At 42.6% G+C, this 17,936-nt stretch overlaps 1 protein-coding gene across 3 annotated transcripts in view; it reads left to right on the forward strand.

Moving 5' to 3' along the window:
- The window catches only part of LRP8 (LDL receptor related protein 8), a 411,845-nt gene that overhangs the window by 271,933 nt on the left and 121,976 nt on the right, over positions 1-17,936 (forward strand). For all 3 annotated transcript variants that reach the window (XM_054036543.1, XM_054036544.1, XM_054036542.1), the window contains one exon: positions 16,886-17,008. In XM_054036543.1, the coding sequence (XP_053892518.1) occupies positions 16,886-17,008 (123 nt within the window). The remainder of the gene's footprint in view (positions 1-16,885; positions 17,009-17,936) is intronic.

Raw genomic sequence — 17,936 nt, forward strand, 5'->3', positions numbered from 1 at the left:
GGGGTTAATTGTTTTCCCCATATATACAGTATGATGGTCATTAAGAACCGCTAGGTCAGTAGAAGTTTACTCACAAGGGATTTAGGGCAGCATCAGCTGTAGCTAGAGTGAGTCTGATGATTGTGATTGTTCCAAAATAGAGGCTCCTTTGAAGCGTTTAAGTTTTCTCATGTTATGTTCTTGTTTCTGTCAGGGAGCATTGTGACGTTGTGCAGTCTATATGGTTTTATAAAAACTTGATAATAAGTCAATATAATGTAACTGAGCTGGTTTTAGAGAAAATACGGTAATAAGTGAATGTAAGTAACTGGGATATGCCTCATGCAAAAGGTCTCTTGTAAGGTATCATTACAAAGCTTATAATCTACTGAGTGTGATCATCTGATTTGTATAAATGTACCACTCTTGTATCTAAAACTAGAAATATAAAATGTAACTCTGAGGGCCTATTGTAATTGTGTAAAGTGTGGACCATTAATGATGGTTTGGAATCTTGATGACTCCCATTGTCTGCAGATGGCTGTATTTACCTGTGAGTCTTCCTGTATATGTGTGTGCTGGCAAGTGAGTGATGAGGTCTTGCAGTGACATGTGATCATGTCACCTGAACTGGAGTCCATCTTTAACCTGGTGCTTTTCCAGTGAGGGGGGGTGGAAACCCAGAGAGACAAAGAGTTCCCGCCTTATGCAAAAGATATATAAAGGGGGGAAGAGAACAGAGAGAGAGAGAAGCCATCATGAAGAATTCCCTAGCTACCACCTGAGCTGCAACAAGAGCTGTACCAGGGGAAAGAATTGTGCCCAGGCCTGGAAGATGTCCAGTCTGAGAAAAACTTACTGAAGCCTCTCTGAGGGTGAGATTATCTGTATTTAGTTTGATTAGGCATAGATTTGCACATTTTATTTTATTTTGCTTGTGACTTACTTTGTTCTGTCTGTTACTACTTTGAACCACTTAAATCCTACTGTCTGTATTTAATAAAACCACTTTTTATTTAGTAATTTACTCAGAGTATGTATTAATACCTGGGGGAGCAAACAACTGTGCATATCTCTCTATCAGTGTTATAGAGGGCGAACAATTTATGAGTTTGCCCTGCATAAGCTTTATGCAGGGTAAAACGGATTTATCTGGGTTTAGACCCCATTGGGAGTTGGGCATCTGAGTGCTAAAGACAAGCGCACTACTGCGAGCTGTTTTCAGGTAAACTTGCAGCTTTGGGACAAGTGATTCAGACCCTGGGTCTGTGTCTGGAGCCAGACGGGAGTGTCTGGCTCAGCAAGACAGGGTGCTGGAGTCCTGAGCTGGCAGGGAAAACAGAAGCAGGGGTAGTCTTTGCACATCGGGTGGCAGCTCCCAAGGGGGTTTCTGTGATCCAACCCGTCACAGTCATTACATAGTTCTATCTGTGACTGTGCTGTCAAGTGGGAGCACTGAATGCCTTGGTGAGCTATGTAAGTCTGACTTTAAACTGATTGTAAAACTTACATGAATAAAACCTAGCATAAAGACATCCACGTCCAATTTGGCAAACAGGCCACTAGAGCCAAAATTATTCATTGACTTTAGTGGCATTTTACCAAGGATGAATGTGGCCCCTGGTATACTGTCCTCAGAAATAGCAGAACAGACTGATGTCAAGTGCTTGAGGGGAATTTTCAAAAGCTTTTTACTGTGACATAATTTGTATATAGTTCTCCCCAAAGATCATTTGTCTTGTAACAGCATTTTACTGTGTTAAAAAAACAAACCAGAGAAACAGCGCTGCAGTTGTGTCAGCAAAGATCCCAGGCATTTGTTTCACTAAAGTCACCATTGTAAATCTGAGAGGATTTGCAATGATGACTTCAGTGAAACAAATGCCTGGGAACAAAATGATTAGTGAGAATGAATCAAGTAATTCAAAGAGGTGACACACTGCAACAGCATGAAGTTACAGAAACATGTTTCACTTCTAATGGCAAAACCGACAGCTGTTTTTTCTGTAGAGAGGGCATTTGGTCTTGTGGCCAGGTCACTGAGCTGGGATTTGGGAGATACGAGGTGCAATACTTGGCTGTGTCACAGATTTCCCAAGTGACTTTAAGCAAGTAACTTACTGTCTCTGCGTATAAATCCCTGTCTGTAAAATGGGGCAAATAATGTTTCCTTTCTCCCACCTGTTGTCTCTCTTGTCCCTTTGGACTGTAGGCTGTTTGGGGCTGGACCAGTCTCTCAATGTGTGTTTTTTACGGTGCCTAGCACTATGGGCCACAATCTTAGTTGGAGTGTCTAGGTGTTGTAGTCATAACAATTTTTACTAACTCTAAGAGCCCATCAATGTATTTGTCAGATGCTAGCCTTCTCTCCCAATAAGCTAGATGGGAGAAACTGCACCTTTCAAAGTGAGAGTCAATTAAGACATTCAGAAAGTTGAATGACAGGCACTTTCAACTTGCCAGCTCATCACAGCAAAATGAGGATGATCAATAGCATCCAGTGAAGACAAAGTCTGGGATTTGTCAGTCCCTTCCCATCCAAAGCTGGGAATATTTTCAGGTTATTGTTTTTAGGAGGGAGTATGATAAAAAATATTCAAACCACGCATTAACCACTGATTTTATTTGCTGTGCAATTTTATGCAACCCCACAAATGGTGGCATAATTACCTCCCTTGAAAAATTGCCACAAAATCCCTTTTTGTGAGCCTTAAATTGTCAGTGGGGGCGGGTTGGGAGGGGAGCTGAGAGTATCCATGAAGCCCCAAGAAAACGCAGACAGCAGGGGAAGGCTTTGTGGAAGCAGAGTGAAGAGATACTGGCCTGGTGGAAGTTTTCTAGAGCAGAGCCTCTTGTGGAGCATAGAGGCTCAACAGGACATCTGTAAAAATCCTTAGATATGCAAGACAGGACCCCTCTGTTATGCTCCAGAGAGTAGAGGCAGGGTAGTCTGGACTAAATGTAAACGTATACATCTGGGAACAAAAAATGCAGGCCATACTTACAAGATGAGGGGATTCTATCCTGGGAAGCAGTGACTCTGAAAAAGATTTGGGGCTCATGGTGACTAATCAACTGAACATGAGCTCTTGGTATGATGCTGAGGCCAAAAGAGCTAATACACTCCTGGTATGCATACACAGGTGAATCTTGGGTAGGAGTAGAGAGGTTATTTTACCTCTGTATTTAGCACTGATGTGACTGCTGCTGGAATCCTGTGTCCAGTTCTGGTGCCCACAAGTTAAGAAGAATGTTGATATATTGGAAGGGCTTCAGAGAAGAAGCCATGAGGATGATTAAAGGATTATAAAACATACCATATAATGATAGACTCAAGGAGTGCAATCTATTTAGCGTAACAAAAAGAAGGTTAAGGGATGACTTGATTAGTTTATAAGTACTTCCAGGGGGAACAAATATTTAATTATGGGCTTTTTAGTCTAGCAGAGAAAGGTATAACATGATCCAATAGCTGGAAGCTGAAGCTAGACAAATTCAGACTGGAAATAAGGAGTAAATTTTAAATAGTGAGAGTAATTAGCCATTGGAACAATTTACACAGGGTCATGGATTTGCCATCACGGACAATTTTTAAATGAAGAGTGGATGCTTTTCTAAAAGATCTGCTTTACGAATTATTTTGAGGAAATTCTATAGCCTTTGTTATACAGGAGGTCAGACTAGATGATCACAGTGGTTCCTTGTGGCCTTAGTATCTATGAATTTATAGAATAATTTTAAATAAGGGCTTTAAATGATTTTCATTTAAAATGCACCATATTGGATACTTTTAATACTAAGATAAATCTCCTGTGATATCTCTTTTCTCCTTTTAAATTTATTTGCTCAGCAAGGCTAATTTAAACTCAGCAGCTACACTTTTATTTTTGATTGATGTAATAAGGGCTTCAAGGAGTCCTGAAACCTTCAGTCATACTTCTGCTAATCTGGCATTGTTTTATGTGACTAGTTCAGGGAGTCCATGGGAGAGGTTGCTTTTAAAATGTCTCTCATGTGAGAGATATCAAAGGACCTGATTTCTGTTGGATTTCCAACTATGTGCGATTATTTGATTAATCTCACCTTTATAAGTGCACCTGCCTGCTGAGATAACGTAACAAAACTCTGCCAAATTCAGAGCACTGGTTAAATATTCCCTTTCATCACTTCAAGGTGTCTTTGGCTGTCTGAAAATTGAAAGAGCTCCACAGTGGATGTCCATTGGGATTTCCTGACATTTCAACTTTATGCTTTTATCTGGTGCCATTTTGTAGCTAGCAACACAATGAGTCTGTGTCCGTGGGATTTCCTGTGGAAAAGATTTTCCCAATAAGAGTGGCCTGCAGAGGTTTGAAGTGCTGCTCACAGCCAACCCCATTGTCAGTGCAAGTGCAGACATGCGTCCTGCAGGGACTAGAACTCCCAGCAAGCAGGGTGTTTATGTGAAACCAACGGCAGTTATGCTTGAGTCAAGATGCAACATGGTGTGTTGGGACTTATAAGTATCTACCTGCCACACCTGATCTACCTGCCACATGTCTGTAATAAAGATAAGGTTTGCTGCAATATACTCCATGTTGTGGCTTCTCCTTTACAAAATCAATACTACAGTATTCTACAATAGTACTTCATAATACTCCAGTAACAGTATTGTAATGTGTCAGCTCGGATTTTCAAAAGACTTTAAGGGAGTTAAACACACTTTGAATTTCAGTAGGAGTTGAGCATGTTTTTTTTTTAATTTAATTTGGAGGGGTAGTTATTTAGGAGGTTGTTTGTAATATTGTGATGACTGTTCCATATGTAATCAGAAGTCAGGAACAGTTATAATCTCAAACCCGCTGTTAACTCTCAAATAGTGCATATTCCAGAGATGATAGAAAGTCTCCCAAAAGTTGTATGAGGATCCCAACACTTATTCATCAGGGATATTTAGCTCATTGTGAGTACTGGCTTACTTGCGTTTCTTAAGTGTTGCAAAGTAAACTGGGATAAAATTATGTATGGGGATGGCTAGCCACTGGTCTGTTGCAGTTAACGCTTCCATCCGTCTAGTCAGAGTCTCAAAGGTGAAATACAGTTATTTTATCAGGTAAGCTGTTGAGTTCTTCTGTGTTGCCACTCCTTTGCTCTCTATTTTTCAGATGGAGTCTTGTCCGTTTTTCTGATACGCCAATGATCCAAGTTTTCATTGTGTTTTCCAGCACGAAATGAAACCCTGTTTTATGATTTTCATTACTTTTGGATGGGGCAGGTGGGCTAGCAGCTTTTTCCCATACCAAGTCATTCTGGGTTATAACCTTTTACTGCTATAGAAAGATCAAATCAAAACTTTTTAATAGCATCACCTTTTTATTTTATTTTATTTTATTTTATTTTATTTTAGTAGCTCAGCTAAAACCAATACCCGTGAAGAGCCAAATTCTGCTCTTATTTACAACTGGTTACACCTTTGGACTTTAAGGACCTGATTCTGTATCATTGAAATAGAAATTTGAACATTGAAATTGTACCATTGAAATCAGTGGGAGCTTTGCTATTAATTCATTTGGAGTAGGAGCAGAGTCTGCATGAGAGCAGTATTTGACACATTATAAAGGAAAAACAAGAATATTCTTGAAGGTTACTGTATCTGAATTTCTGAAATATACAAATCCAGGAGTCCAAACACAAGAAATTAATTCAAAGGTTACATGTTTATTGACTCTGCTATTGTCACATCAAATTATATGCACTTCACAAGTCCAAGAAAAGATTTTTCTAACTATTGCCCCCGCAAAAACAATTTGGGATCTGAAAAATTAAACCGTGCTCTTTCTACCTTTATACGTCATCACCAGTAATAAACATTCTCAAACTGAAATTTTACCGACAATATTGTTGATTATGTTCATGGCAGAAAAGAAACCAGCTGTTGCTCTCTTTTGGTTGCATTGGTACAGTAGTGTTGACAATAACAAACTGTGAAAATACTGTGGTGTAATACATAGTTTTGTAGCCTGCAAATATGCAAAATAGCAATAAGCAAGTGGTATACATCAGGAAATAAAACACAAGGGACTTGGTTGTGTTGCAAAGCAGTTGCTCAGGGATGTTTTTGTCCCACAAAGCCTTTACCCGTAGCTTCACATTAGCTGCTCCTAGCTACATTCAGTTGAGTTTCTCTTGCTTTGCTTAATTTCTTTGAGTGAATGGACCCTGAAATTTTGCACTTTTCAGTTGTCACAATGCTAAGACTTGTTTTAGAATTAGGAAGATTGGGGCCAGAATTTCACCCTTTCAAATTAGTTAAATGACTCTCAATGACTTCAACTGGACAATGATTTGACTCGCATCATCTTTTTGTGAGTTTCGTATGGAAATCACCAATTAGATCATAGTTCATCTCCCTGCCAGTCTAATTCTAAATATCCCAAATGATGGCTTTGCCACCAGTTCCTTTAAGAGACTATTTCACAGCCTAACACATTGTCAAGCAAGTTTTTTCCTAATAATCAGCCTAAGCTTTCACTGTTTTAATGTCAGCCAGTTACTCCTAATTATATTCCCTATTACCACTCTAAATAATTCCTCTTTGTCCTTGAAGTTGACATCCTTTAAATATTTTCTAAACTATCAAGTCTCCTTATACTTATTCCTTATCCAGGCTATATTGAGGCACTGTTTCTTAATCTCATCCAAGTAGAGAAGGGTCATTACCAAAAATGGGGTAAATTAAGGGACATGTGGGGATATGTTGGAAAGTAATACGAGGGGACTTGGTTCTCCAAATCAGTGATGTGCATTATTGCAAACACACAGAGCTAGTTTAGAATGAGGACCATGCAGTCCTGCCTCCTGCTCTGGGACAAATCCTGTAGTCTTTACTCTGCAATCTAGGATAAGGGACATACATTTTTTGCTTTAAAACTTTGTTCTCCATCAGACAGGGAAACAAAAAGAAACAAAAACTACTCCTTTAAACTGAGTCTTGCATTGGGAAGGTGAACTAGTGATTATTCCCCTTGCATTCTGAGTCACTGTGACAGCTTCACTGGTATTATTTTCTTCACTGTAGTTCATGCCATAACTGTATATCCGGAAGCAGAGAAAGGTAAAGCACATACTAAAGGCAAATCAAGCAAGAGTCAAAAGAATTCTAGTCTCTCTTGTATCGTTTACTGTATATGTCTAGGGGAGAGAGCATACGTCATAGCATTGGATTCAATAGCCTTCTCCTTTCCAGTTCCATCTGTAAAATTGCATCATGCAAGATGGGGAAGGAGGGGTATTGTGACATGGCTTTTCAGCTACTGTTATTTCTTCTTCAAGTAGCATCCCTATGTGTGCTCCACATCAAGTGTATATGCACCTGAAGTGGAGCCCTTGATTGGAGATTGTCAGTTGGCAGCGTTTGTTCGGAGCCATATATCCTGTGGTTCCTCATGCCATATACCATGGCTCTGTAGGGTGCATGGGTGCCCTATAGAGTTCTTTCTCAACTGAGATGATGCCTTAGCGTGTCTGCCTTGAGCGTGCCTTCGCTTTTCCAATATTTCTCTAGCAATTAAGATAGTTTTTATAGTTAGTTGTTACTATCGTTAGCTAGATAAGTAGTGAGCGGATTGTTTTACTACTCTCTTTCCCTCCGAGGAGACTTATTTTTTTCCTGACAGATCATGTCTGGCTTGCCAGGTTTCAAATGTTAACTTCCTTGCTGAGAGGCTATATGTGTGAGCGACGGCCACTCTAATTGTGGGGAAGCCTCATGCCTCCCAGATGTACAATGAAGAGCATGAAGGGGAGAGATAAGAACATAAGAAAAAAGAACACAAAAACAGCCATATTGGGTCAGACCAAAGGTCCATCTAGCCCAGTATCCTGTCTTCTGACAATGGCCAATGCCAGATGCTTCAGAGGAAATGAACAGAACAGACAATCATCATGTGTCTGTAGCCCAATCCCAGCTTCTGGCAAACAGAGGCTAGGGATACCATCCCTGCCCATCTTAGCTAATAGCCATTGATCAACCTGTCCTCCATGAATTTATCTAGTTCTTTTTTGAACCCTGTTAGAGTCTTGTTCTTCACAGCATCCTCTGGCAAAGAGTTCCACATGTTGACTGTGCGGTGTGTGAAGAAATACTTCCTTTTGTTTCTTTTAAACCTGTTGCCTATTAATTTCATTTGGTGACCCCTCATTCTTGTGCTATGAGAAGGAGTAAATAAGACTTCCTTATTAACGTTCTCCCCACCAGTCATGAATTTATAGACCTCTATCATATACCCCCTTAGTTGTCTCTTTTCCAAGCTGAAAAGTCCTAGTCTTATTAATCTCTCCTCATACGGAAGCTGTTCCATATCCCTAATTATTTTTGTTGCCCTTTTCTGACCCTTTAGCAATTCCAATATATCTTTTTGGGATGGAGCGACCACATCTGCACACAGTATTCAAGATATGAGCATATCATGGATATATATATAGAGAGGCAATATGATATTTTCTGTCTTTTTTTGTATCCCTTTCTTAATTATCCCCAATGTTCTGTTCGCTTTTTTGATTGCCGCTGCACATTGAGGGGATGTTTTCAGAGAACTATCCACAATGACTCCAAGATCTCTTTCTTGAGTGGTAATAGCTAATTTAGACCCCATCATTTTATATGTATAGTTGCGATTATGTTTTCCAATGTGCATTACTTTGCATTTATCAACATTGAATTTCGTAGCCCCGTCACCCAGTTTTGTGAGATCCCTTTGTAACTCTTCGCAGTCTGCTTCGAACTTAAAGCCTAAGTACCATCTACAAGTAAGGAGGGTAAGCATAGCCATTTGAGACTGGCACCACTGAGTTCAGCTGAGCCGTTGGTACCCAAGTTTGTGGCACTCTTGGCACCGAGCAAGGAAAGGTGCCAGATGCCATCAGTGTCTACTTCAGAACGCCCACCATTGGTGCTACCATTAGCTTCGGCTATTGCATCAGTACCAATCCCCTACTCAGTACCACAGGAGTTCAGGTATACTAAGGACCTCTCAATAACAGATGAACTGGAGGTTTTGCTGCTCATGGGTACCAAGTGTCTCTCAGTACCTATATCCCAATTTCCAGACTACTATCCTCTGTTATCGCAGGACTCCTCACCATTTTCTGTGGGTGGTCCTTCATTGGATGAGATGGAGAAGGATGTAGGAGACTTCCAGTCGGTCTCCTCTATTTCTCTTCAAGGTTCTCCCACATATCCCATCAGGAACTCATTCTCTGAAAGTAATAGGGAAGATCGGGCTCGTTATCATGGGTGGTGGAACCAACCCTGCACGCTATCCCTATTTCCATATGCCCTGCCCCCCACCAGGGCCATACTGGGAACTCTGGGCTGCCTGTCGAATCCTCATCTCCGGATGAGGTGGTTATGTTCTGCCACCATCCATGACCAATGATTTTTGGCGATTTCAATACCTCACAAAGAGGGTTGCTGATGCTTTTCAGATTCCTCCTGAAAAGGTTATGGATTCACAGCACAAATTGTTGGATACCTTGCAGTCAGCAACACCCTCCAAGGTGGCATTACCCTTCAAAGAGGTGCTGCTAGATCCAGTTAAGATGGTGTTGCAGACACCTGCCATTATTTTGCCTATGCGTAAATGGGTGAATAAGAAGTATTATTTTCCCCCTGAGGATTCTGACATTTTGTTCTCCCATCCTCCACCCAACTCTTTGGTTGTGGATGTGGTAAATGTGCGGGGTAGGCAGCACTTCTCTAAATCTACCCCATATGACAAATACTAGGAAAGTCTGGATCTCTTTATAATGAATGGAGATATCCCATCTCCTAGAACTGGAAGGGACCTTGAAAGGTCATCGAGTCCAGCCCCCTGCCTTGACTAGCAGGACCAAGTACTGATTTTGCCCCAAATCCCCAAGTGGCCCCCTCAAGGATTGAACTCACAACCTTGGGCCAACTCACAACAGGCCAATGCTCAAACCACTGAGCTATCCCTCCCCTTTTGGGTGAAAGGCCTATTCGTCAGCCTATTCATCAGTTCAGGATCGCAAATTATCAGGCAGTCATGGTCAAAATATAATTTTACAAATTATGACAGATTCACTGCTTTTATTAAACATCTGCCACAAAAACATAGGGAGGAATTCCAGTCCATCATCTCAGAGGGCCACTTGGTGGCCATAACTGCTCTGCAAGCATCCTTAGATGCTGTGGACACTGCTGCCAGGTCCACCTCTGATAGAAGAACAGAGGACCTCCCCTTTGATGTCTGTAAACTGTTCTCGAAAACAGTGGATGAGTCCTTGCACACTCTAAAGGACTGTAGGGCTACTTTACGATCCCTGGGCAAATAAGAAAAGGTTTAGTAGGTTACAGATCACCCAGAGATCATGTACTGATCAGTTTTCCTGGTTCCAAACATCCATCCAACACCCCAGAAAGAGACATAAATTTCAGAGGAAGAGGTCCTCCCAACTGCTCTCCATGACCACCCACCCATCTTCAAAGCAACAGTTTTGATGGGTTGGTTGAGGGTCACTTGATTACCTGTTCTGTTCATTCTCTGTCGAGCATCTGGCATTGGCCACTGTTGGAAGACAGGATACTGGGCTAGATGGACCTTTGTTCTGACCCAGTATGGCCATTTTAATGTTCTTATTTACAGCTGTGCCTATTAGCCCACCTCCCCCTCTTTGGAGACTGCCTTGCTTATTTCCAACATACTTGGAGGCAGATCACTACAGATAAGTGGGTCATAGATGTCAGAACATCGGGCTATATCATCCATTTTACATCACTCCCTCCCTTCCTCATCCCTCTTCAGGAACCCCTCTCACCAGCTTTTATTGAGACAAGAAGTGATCTCTCTCCTTTGATTAGAGCAATAGAGCAAGTTCCTCCTCTTCACAAGGTCAAGGGATTTTACTCAGATTTCCTCGAGACAAAGCAGGATGGAAGGTGGAGACCGATCTAAGACTTTTAAACAAGCTGTAAAGTCTGAAAAGTTCAGGATGATGACTATGGCAACTATAATTCGTTCACTAGAGAAAGGGAATGGTTTTCAGCTCTCAACCTACAAGATGCCTCTTTCAATATAACGATACACCATCACAGAGGAAATACCTATGCTTCACCAAAGGCCAGAATCATTTCCAATATTGAATGCTTCCCTTTGGCCTTTTCATGGCCCCAAGGGCAGTCCCAAAAGTCCTGACAGTAGTGGCTGCTTACCTCCAACAAGAAGTGATCCTAGTCTTCCCATATCTCAACATCTGGCTACTCAAGGGTTGATCCTACAAAGCAGTGATATTTTCCACCCAGATGGTCCTTGCTCTGGTTTAGGATCTGAATGTAAAAATGTCAACATTAACCCCTTTACAGAAGATACAGTTTATAGGGGTATATTTGGACTCACTGACAGCCAGAGCCTACCATCCCTTAGACAGAATCCTCACCTTGTCAAGTCTGGCATGAGCAATTCAGGAGAGCACTTGAAACACAGTAAGGAATTGTCTTCAGTTACTGGGACACTTGGCAGCTTGCACCTTTGTGATCTATCACTCAAGGCTACAATTCTGTGCCTTCAGAGTTGGCTCAGAATGACCTAGTCTCCAGTCACAGACCTTGGACCAACAGGTGACGGTTCCTCTACAAGTGAGGAACTCCCTAGACTGGTGGAAGGATCAACTCAACATCTGTGCAGGTGTTCCTTTCTGTCACCCAGTGACTTTAACAACAGACACATCACAGTTGGGATGGGAGCCCACCTCAATACCCTCATGACGCAGGACAGATGGAGAACTCAAGAAACCAATCTCCATATCAATCTGTTGGACTTCAGGGCTGTCAGGAACACTTGCCTTCATTTCCTGTCCATCATAAGGCCAAATCTATCAGGGTCATGACAGACAAAGTATCCTGCATGTTCTATATCAACAAGCAAGGAGGAGCAAGATGCTTGTGCTGAAGCCATGAAACTATAGAATTGGTTCATAGCTCATCAGATCCAAATATTAGTGGTATACCTCCCAGAATGCCACACTGATGTCCTCAGCAGACACTTCTCACAGGATTATGAATGGGAGCTAGAACCTACATTCTCCACAGTTTATTCCAAAGATGGGGTCTGCCAGAGGTGGATCTCTTTGCCATCTCCAGGAACAGGAAGTGTCCTCTTTTCTGCTCAAGAGGAGGTCTGGTCCACCACTCTTCTATCTTGGAAGAAAGGTCTGTTCTGTGCATTTCCTCCGATGCCACTGATACTAAGGGTGATGAACAAGATCAGATAGGACAGAGCCAAGTTATCCTTATAGTGCAGACATGGCCAAGACAGTCTTGATACCCGTACCTGCTTTACCTATATGCCCAACCATCATTCAAGCTCCCAACCATTCCTCATCTCCTTTCACAGCATGTGGGTCATATGCTTCATCCCAGCCTAGTGGCTTTCTACCTTGGTGTGGCTCCTTGATGTTTCATGGGGTTAGAATCCTCCTGTTGTGTGGAAATATGACAGGTGTTACTGAATAGTACAAAGAGATCAACTCTCACTACTTATCTGCAGAAGTGGAAGAGATTTTTCCGTTGGTGGTGTTGTTACTGCTTCCTTCCTAACTTGGTGCCACTTTCAGTCATTTTGGATTATCTGTTGAATCCAAAGAATAGGGCTTCAGCTCTGCGCAGCGGGGCTTATGCTTTCTGCCCTGGCCCCCAGCAAGGCTAACACTGGTCCTGCTTGGCGGACCCCCTGAAACCTGCTCACGGCCTCCCAGGGGCCCTGGTTGATAACCACTGCTCTACAGGAATCCTGCTTACATACCCTGGATGTTAGAAGGGCATTGGCCTTTTACCCAGATAGGACCAAGCAATTTAGAAAGTCACCTAAGCTCTTCATTTCCTTCCTGGATAAATCTATGAGGTCATCAATCTCTACTCAGAAACTAGCGAGATTAATAATACATCCAGATATCCCTTGTTATGACAATGCTGCAAACATTCATCCCTCCCTCCCCCCAAAAGAGTGATAGCACATTCACTAAATTGCAGGAAATGTCTACGGCATTACTGAAGATTGTATTGAAATATGTAGAGCTGCTACATGGGCTTCAATGCATATGTTTTCAAAACATTACGTCCTGATCCATGCAGTCAGACCAATGCAGCATTTGGTTCTGCAGTGCTATTTTCAATTCTGGACTCTATTCCAAATTCCCTCCTCTATCTGGGGATACTGGTCAGAAGTCAGTTGAAGTGGAGCACCCATAAGAACACTACTGAAGAAGAAGAGGTTACTCATGTTGTGTTGTAAGTGAAGTTTTTCATGGTGCATGCCCCTGTGAGTGCTCCACTATCCACTCTCCTTCCCTTCTGCTTTGGACTGTTCCTTGGGGGATGTTTGGATGGAGAAGGAGCTGAGGGCATTTCACCCACGCATCCCTATATATCCTGGTTATCCAGTACAAGGAGGCATAGGGCGCATATGCGGGTCAAATGGACACTGCTAACTGAAAATCTCTGATCAAGGGCTCGAGAGGTACTTGCACACCTAGAGTGGAGCACCCATGGGGACACACATCTCGGAGAACCACAGTGGCTGCACAAAGTGCGTAATCTCTTATTTACTTTCATTTTTCAAGAGTTATGGAAACAAATCTGCCTTGTTCTGTTTACAGCAAAGGGAAGCAATTTTGTTTAGGTCTCATGGGAATAATTAGTTTTGCCTGGCTATTTCTGAGGGGGGCAGTTAAAACTATAAAAGGAGCTCCTACCCCCAGGGCATTCTCTAAGGGGAAAACATGATTTAAAAAATACAACATTGTCAATTTGTGGTCATGGATCACATTTACATTTTTAGTATTTAAAGTACAGGATGCATTGCTCTTTTCTTGCTGATTTATCTAGGACTGGACTATTAGACCACTGGGTGGATATCTAACGGGAATGCCTTTCCCTTTGGTTATGCTAGAGGGCTGTTGCGTGCACCTTCATTTTGCAGAAAGGAAGTTTACACACAAGGAATACATTAATACCTTCCAGATACCACACTGTGATTATCAATAATATATTTCTTCTCCCTTTTATGAATCCCAATAATATATTAATTGTACTGCTTAAGAATAGTGTCAAGGGAACAAAGCAATCAGTGGTACCATCTGCTGTGAGCAGGTTTGTGTTGTTGAAGGGACTGCATATCTCTTTGTCATCTCTGTTGATGAACACTTAAACTTTCAGTTCCATGTACCCGTCTGGTCAGAATGTTGTTCTCAATCGGGGAATTGCTGTTCCATTGCAAGGTGGACAAATAATCGTGTCACTGTATCAGGGCCTCCTAGTGGATTCAGGGGATCTGGGGCAAAGCGGCGCTTGTACTGACCCAGCGGCAGTCCGGGTCTTCGGCGGCATTTCGGCGGCGGGGGGTCCTTCAGTCGCTCCACGTCTTTGGCAACACTGAAGGGCCCCCCGCTGCCGAAATGCCGCCGAAGACCCAGACCGCCACCGGGCCAAGGCTCGCGGGCCTGGGGCAAATTGCTCCACTCCCCTCCCCACGCCCCTCCCCCCCCCCGGCAGCCCTGCACTGTATATACCACCGTGGAATAGGACAGAGGCAGATGCACAGACGCTGTCTTTCTTAGAAAGTCACATAACATTGTGAGAAGAAACAACACAAACTAAGCAAAAAAATAAACTACCATGTGTGTCCAGTGTTGTACTAAAGTAAAATCTGGTACTTGTATTCTGAGTAAAAGCATGATTGTTTCCTTTACAAAGTGCTCGACTTTCATCTAATAGGAAATACTACTAACTCCACCTAGAGATTTTAATAGAAAGTGGGGGAATGCCTAAAGTTTGCTCAGGTGTGTGCCACATGGGAATCTAGCCAGAGTTACAATAGAGCAGGTTAAATCTGTCCTCTCTTTGATATGGAGATGCAGCCTGCAGAGAGAGCAAATCTCAGCATGCAGTGCTCAGCTTGATCTGAGAATCCTTTCTCTAGGATGCTGGGGTGGTAGTCTCCATTGGCTACAGATCTGCAGTGAAAGGCCACATTGCAGAACTTTGCAGGCCGCATTCGGCCTGTGAGTTATACTCTGTCACCCCAGGCTTAATATATCCAGAACTGATGACTATATAATATATGTAGTGGCCTGTGTTGTCTGAAATGACTTGTGCTTTTGGGTGCTACAAGTTTTGGATACCTAATTTGAAACACCTTCAAGAGGCCTTTCCAGAGAACCTTCTGAAAATCAGACTCCTTTGAGACATCTTAGGTTTGCCTCCCAAAATCACTAGTTATTTTTAAAAAAATCTTGGGCTATATGTCTTATTTCTACATTAATATTCATTATCTGTGATTTTATGAGATGAAGGGAAATGCATATCCTATATCTAAATCCGTATCTGGCTGGTGTGTATCAGGGGAATAAATACACACTCCATATAGAAAGCACGTCTGGATAGATTACACATATGTTTGATGATCTTCACAGTAGTTCCTTGTGGGATGTCTAAGCAGGGAAGCTGCATGTTTTATGAAACAGAAAGTGAATACTAGATCTAAGCCATATAAACCTAGCCACCACCTCACAGTGCTGTGCCCCCTTTTCTGTGTGTGTGTGTATGTGTGTGATTAAAGGAGTTTTTCACCTCTCGGACACCCGTTCTAAGACCTTATGTGTCAGTAGTGACTGAAAGTGACCAGAAGCCATTGAATTGCTGTTTGGTAGCCCATGTGTAAAGAATTCGGCAGTTTCAGTCCAGTTCCCAGTAGAGCAGCCACAAAAGCCACTACCACCAATGTCATTAACTGGCATCCTTGTTGGTAGTTTCAGCAAAGAGGCCAAGAATTGAATGGGCCATAGAGCCTGAATTCTAAGCTTGGCCTGAGAAGTGGTTTCTTCAGGTCAGGTTTGAGGCCTTTTGGCCTGGCAGTGAAAAGTCTTGTACTGCTGGGCACTGGCTGTGGGGTACCAGTTCTGTAGATTAACAGAGAAGTTAATTTCCAGGGTCCCTCAGTACAGCTGTAGACTCACATGGACAAACTAAATAGCTGAGAGGTGTCACTTAGATTTACAAATACAACTGGACTTATTTTCAATGGTCTTTTCATAAAGTTGCATGGTATTTGGAGGCATATTTTGTGACTGCATGCTAAGGTGATGGATATGCTAGAAATGCCATGAGTAAGTTAGACAAAAAAGTAATTACTTAGGGCTGGTCTACACTGGGGCGGGGGGGATCGATCCAAGATACGCAACTTCAGCTACGCAAATAGCGTAGCTGAAGTCGAAGTATCTTGGATCGAATTACCTGGGGTCCACACGGCGCGGGATCGACGGCTGCGGCTCCCCCGTCGACTGTGCTACTGCCGCTCGCTCTGGTGGAGTTCCGGAGTCGACGGTGAGCGCGTTCGGGGATTGATATATCGCGTCTTAACGAGACGCGATATAGTGATCCCGGATAAATCGATTGCTACCCGCCGTATCGGCGGGTAGTGAAGAGGTAACCTTAGACTGTAATACACTTACAAGCAGGGACTTTTCTTCTTACCTCCCTGTAAATCATCTAGCACATTTTCAGTTTCATATAACAACAAGTGATTATAATAAAGCTAACTAGTTATGCTGGCATCAATGAAGTATTCCCCACTTTGACTCATTTTATCTAGAACTAAATGAAAATAGAAATGAGTGAGTCTATTTTAAAGACCTGTACAGTTGGGGACATAGGATTTTCAGAGTCCAGAGACAAAGCATCCTTCTTTGATACCAGCTTGTTTCTTTGCCTTTGAGAAGCCAGTGTAGAATGTGAAATTACTTTTCCTCATGTGGATGACAAGTCTGGTGCTCCCTTTAGTGGGGATCAAGGGAGTGTAGAGTGCGTGTACTGCTCAGCTGAATTATGTTGTTTTTTGTTTCCTCCTTGCAGTGAAGAAAACCTGTGCAGAATCAGACTTCACCTGCAACAATGGCCACTGCATCCCAGCCAGGTGGAAATGTGATGGTGAAGAGGAATGCCCTGACGGGTCTGATGAATCAGAAGCGACATGCAGTGAGTACTGTAGATAATCAATGTGTCTTGTGAAAGTAGAAATGGTTTAGAATGGTAAGGAAGCCAGAGTCACCTGCCCTCCTGAAGTTTGCAGGATGATCCCAATTTTCAGAGTTCAGATATAGAATAAAAATTAGCGATGGAAAAGTTCTGTTAGGTTACTCAGTCCTGAAGTTCCCAACAGTGTTCCCCCCCTAAGCTGTGCACCTGCGCGGCCGCACAAGAGTCAGTCAGGTGCCATGCACTTGATTAGTAGAGCCAAGCACATCTGGTGACTTGTGTTCAGGTGCCCCTCCCCCCGCCGCTCTGCTGCCCAGCTGCTCCAGCCCTCTGCCTTGGAGCCTCTGGCCAGCTCCTGATACATATACGAGGAACCACTGCCCTAATCCCTTCCCCAAAGGGTGCAGCATTATTCCCTGTCGTATTTATTTAAGGTCCGGTGATATTGCATTGTTGGTCATTTGGAGTCTGAACAAAACCGATCGTAATCAATGGGCTTTGGCTCAGGTCCTTTGAGAAATTCAGATTTACTCTGCATTGGATGGTGACATTCTGAAATTCATCATCATGCTGCAGTGCATTTCTCTTGTGTTGCAATGCCACCACTTTGTAACACTATCGTGTCATAGCATTGTGTCAGTGATTTTTGTCTTGGAGAATGAATGAAGAAAGGTGAGCACTGTAACAGAAGAAGGATTAGCTGTGGGGAAAAACTGAAGCAGAAAGCCAGTATGGCAAACACTCCTTTCAGGTTAGCATCTTTCATAAATGCACCAGTTTAGTAAGACATACATGGCCTTGGTTCGGTGCATTTTACCTTTTTCCTTTCACTCTTTCTGAGAAGGTTCATCCACTTTCCATTGGTCTGGAATACTGAAGAGTTATTAAATACTGACTGATGCTGAATAGAAGAGGCACGTCCCAGGGA

The sequence above is a fragment of the Malaclemys terrapin genome, chromosome 8 (assembly GCF_027887155.1).
Source record: "Malaclemys terrapin pileata isolate rMalTer1 chromosome 8, rMalTer1.hap1, whole genome shotgun sequence".
Lineage (NCBI taxonomy): Eukaryota > Metazoa > Chordata > Testudines > Emydidae > Malaclemys > Malaclemys terrapin.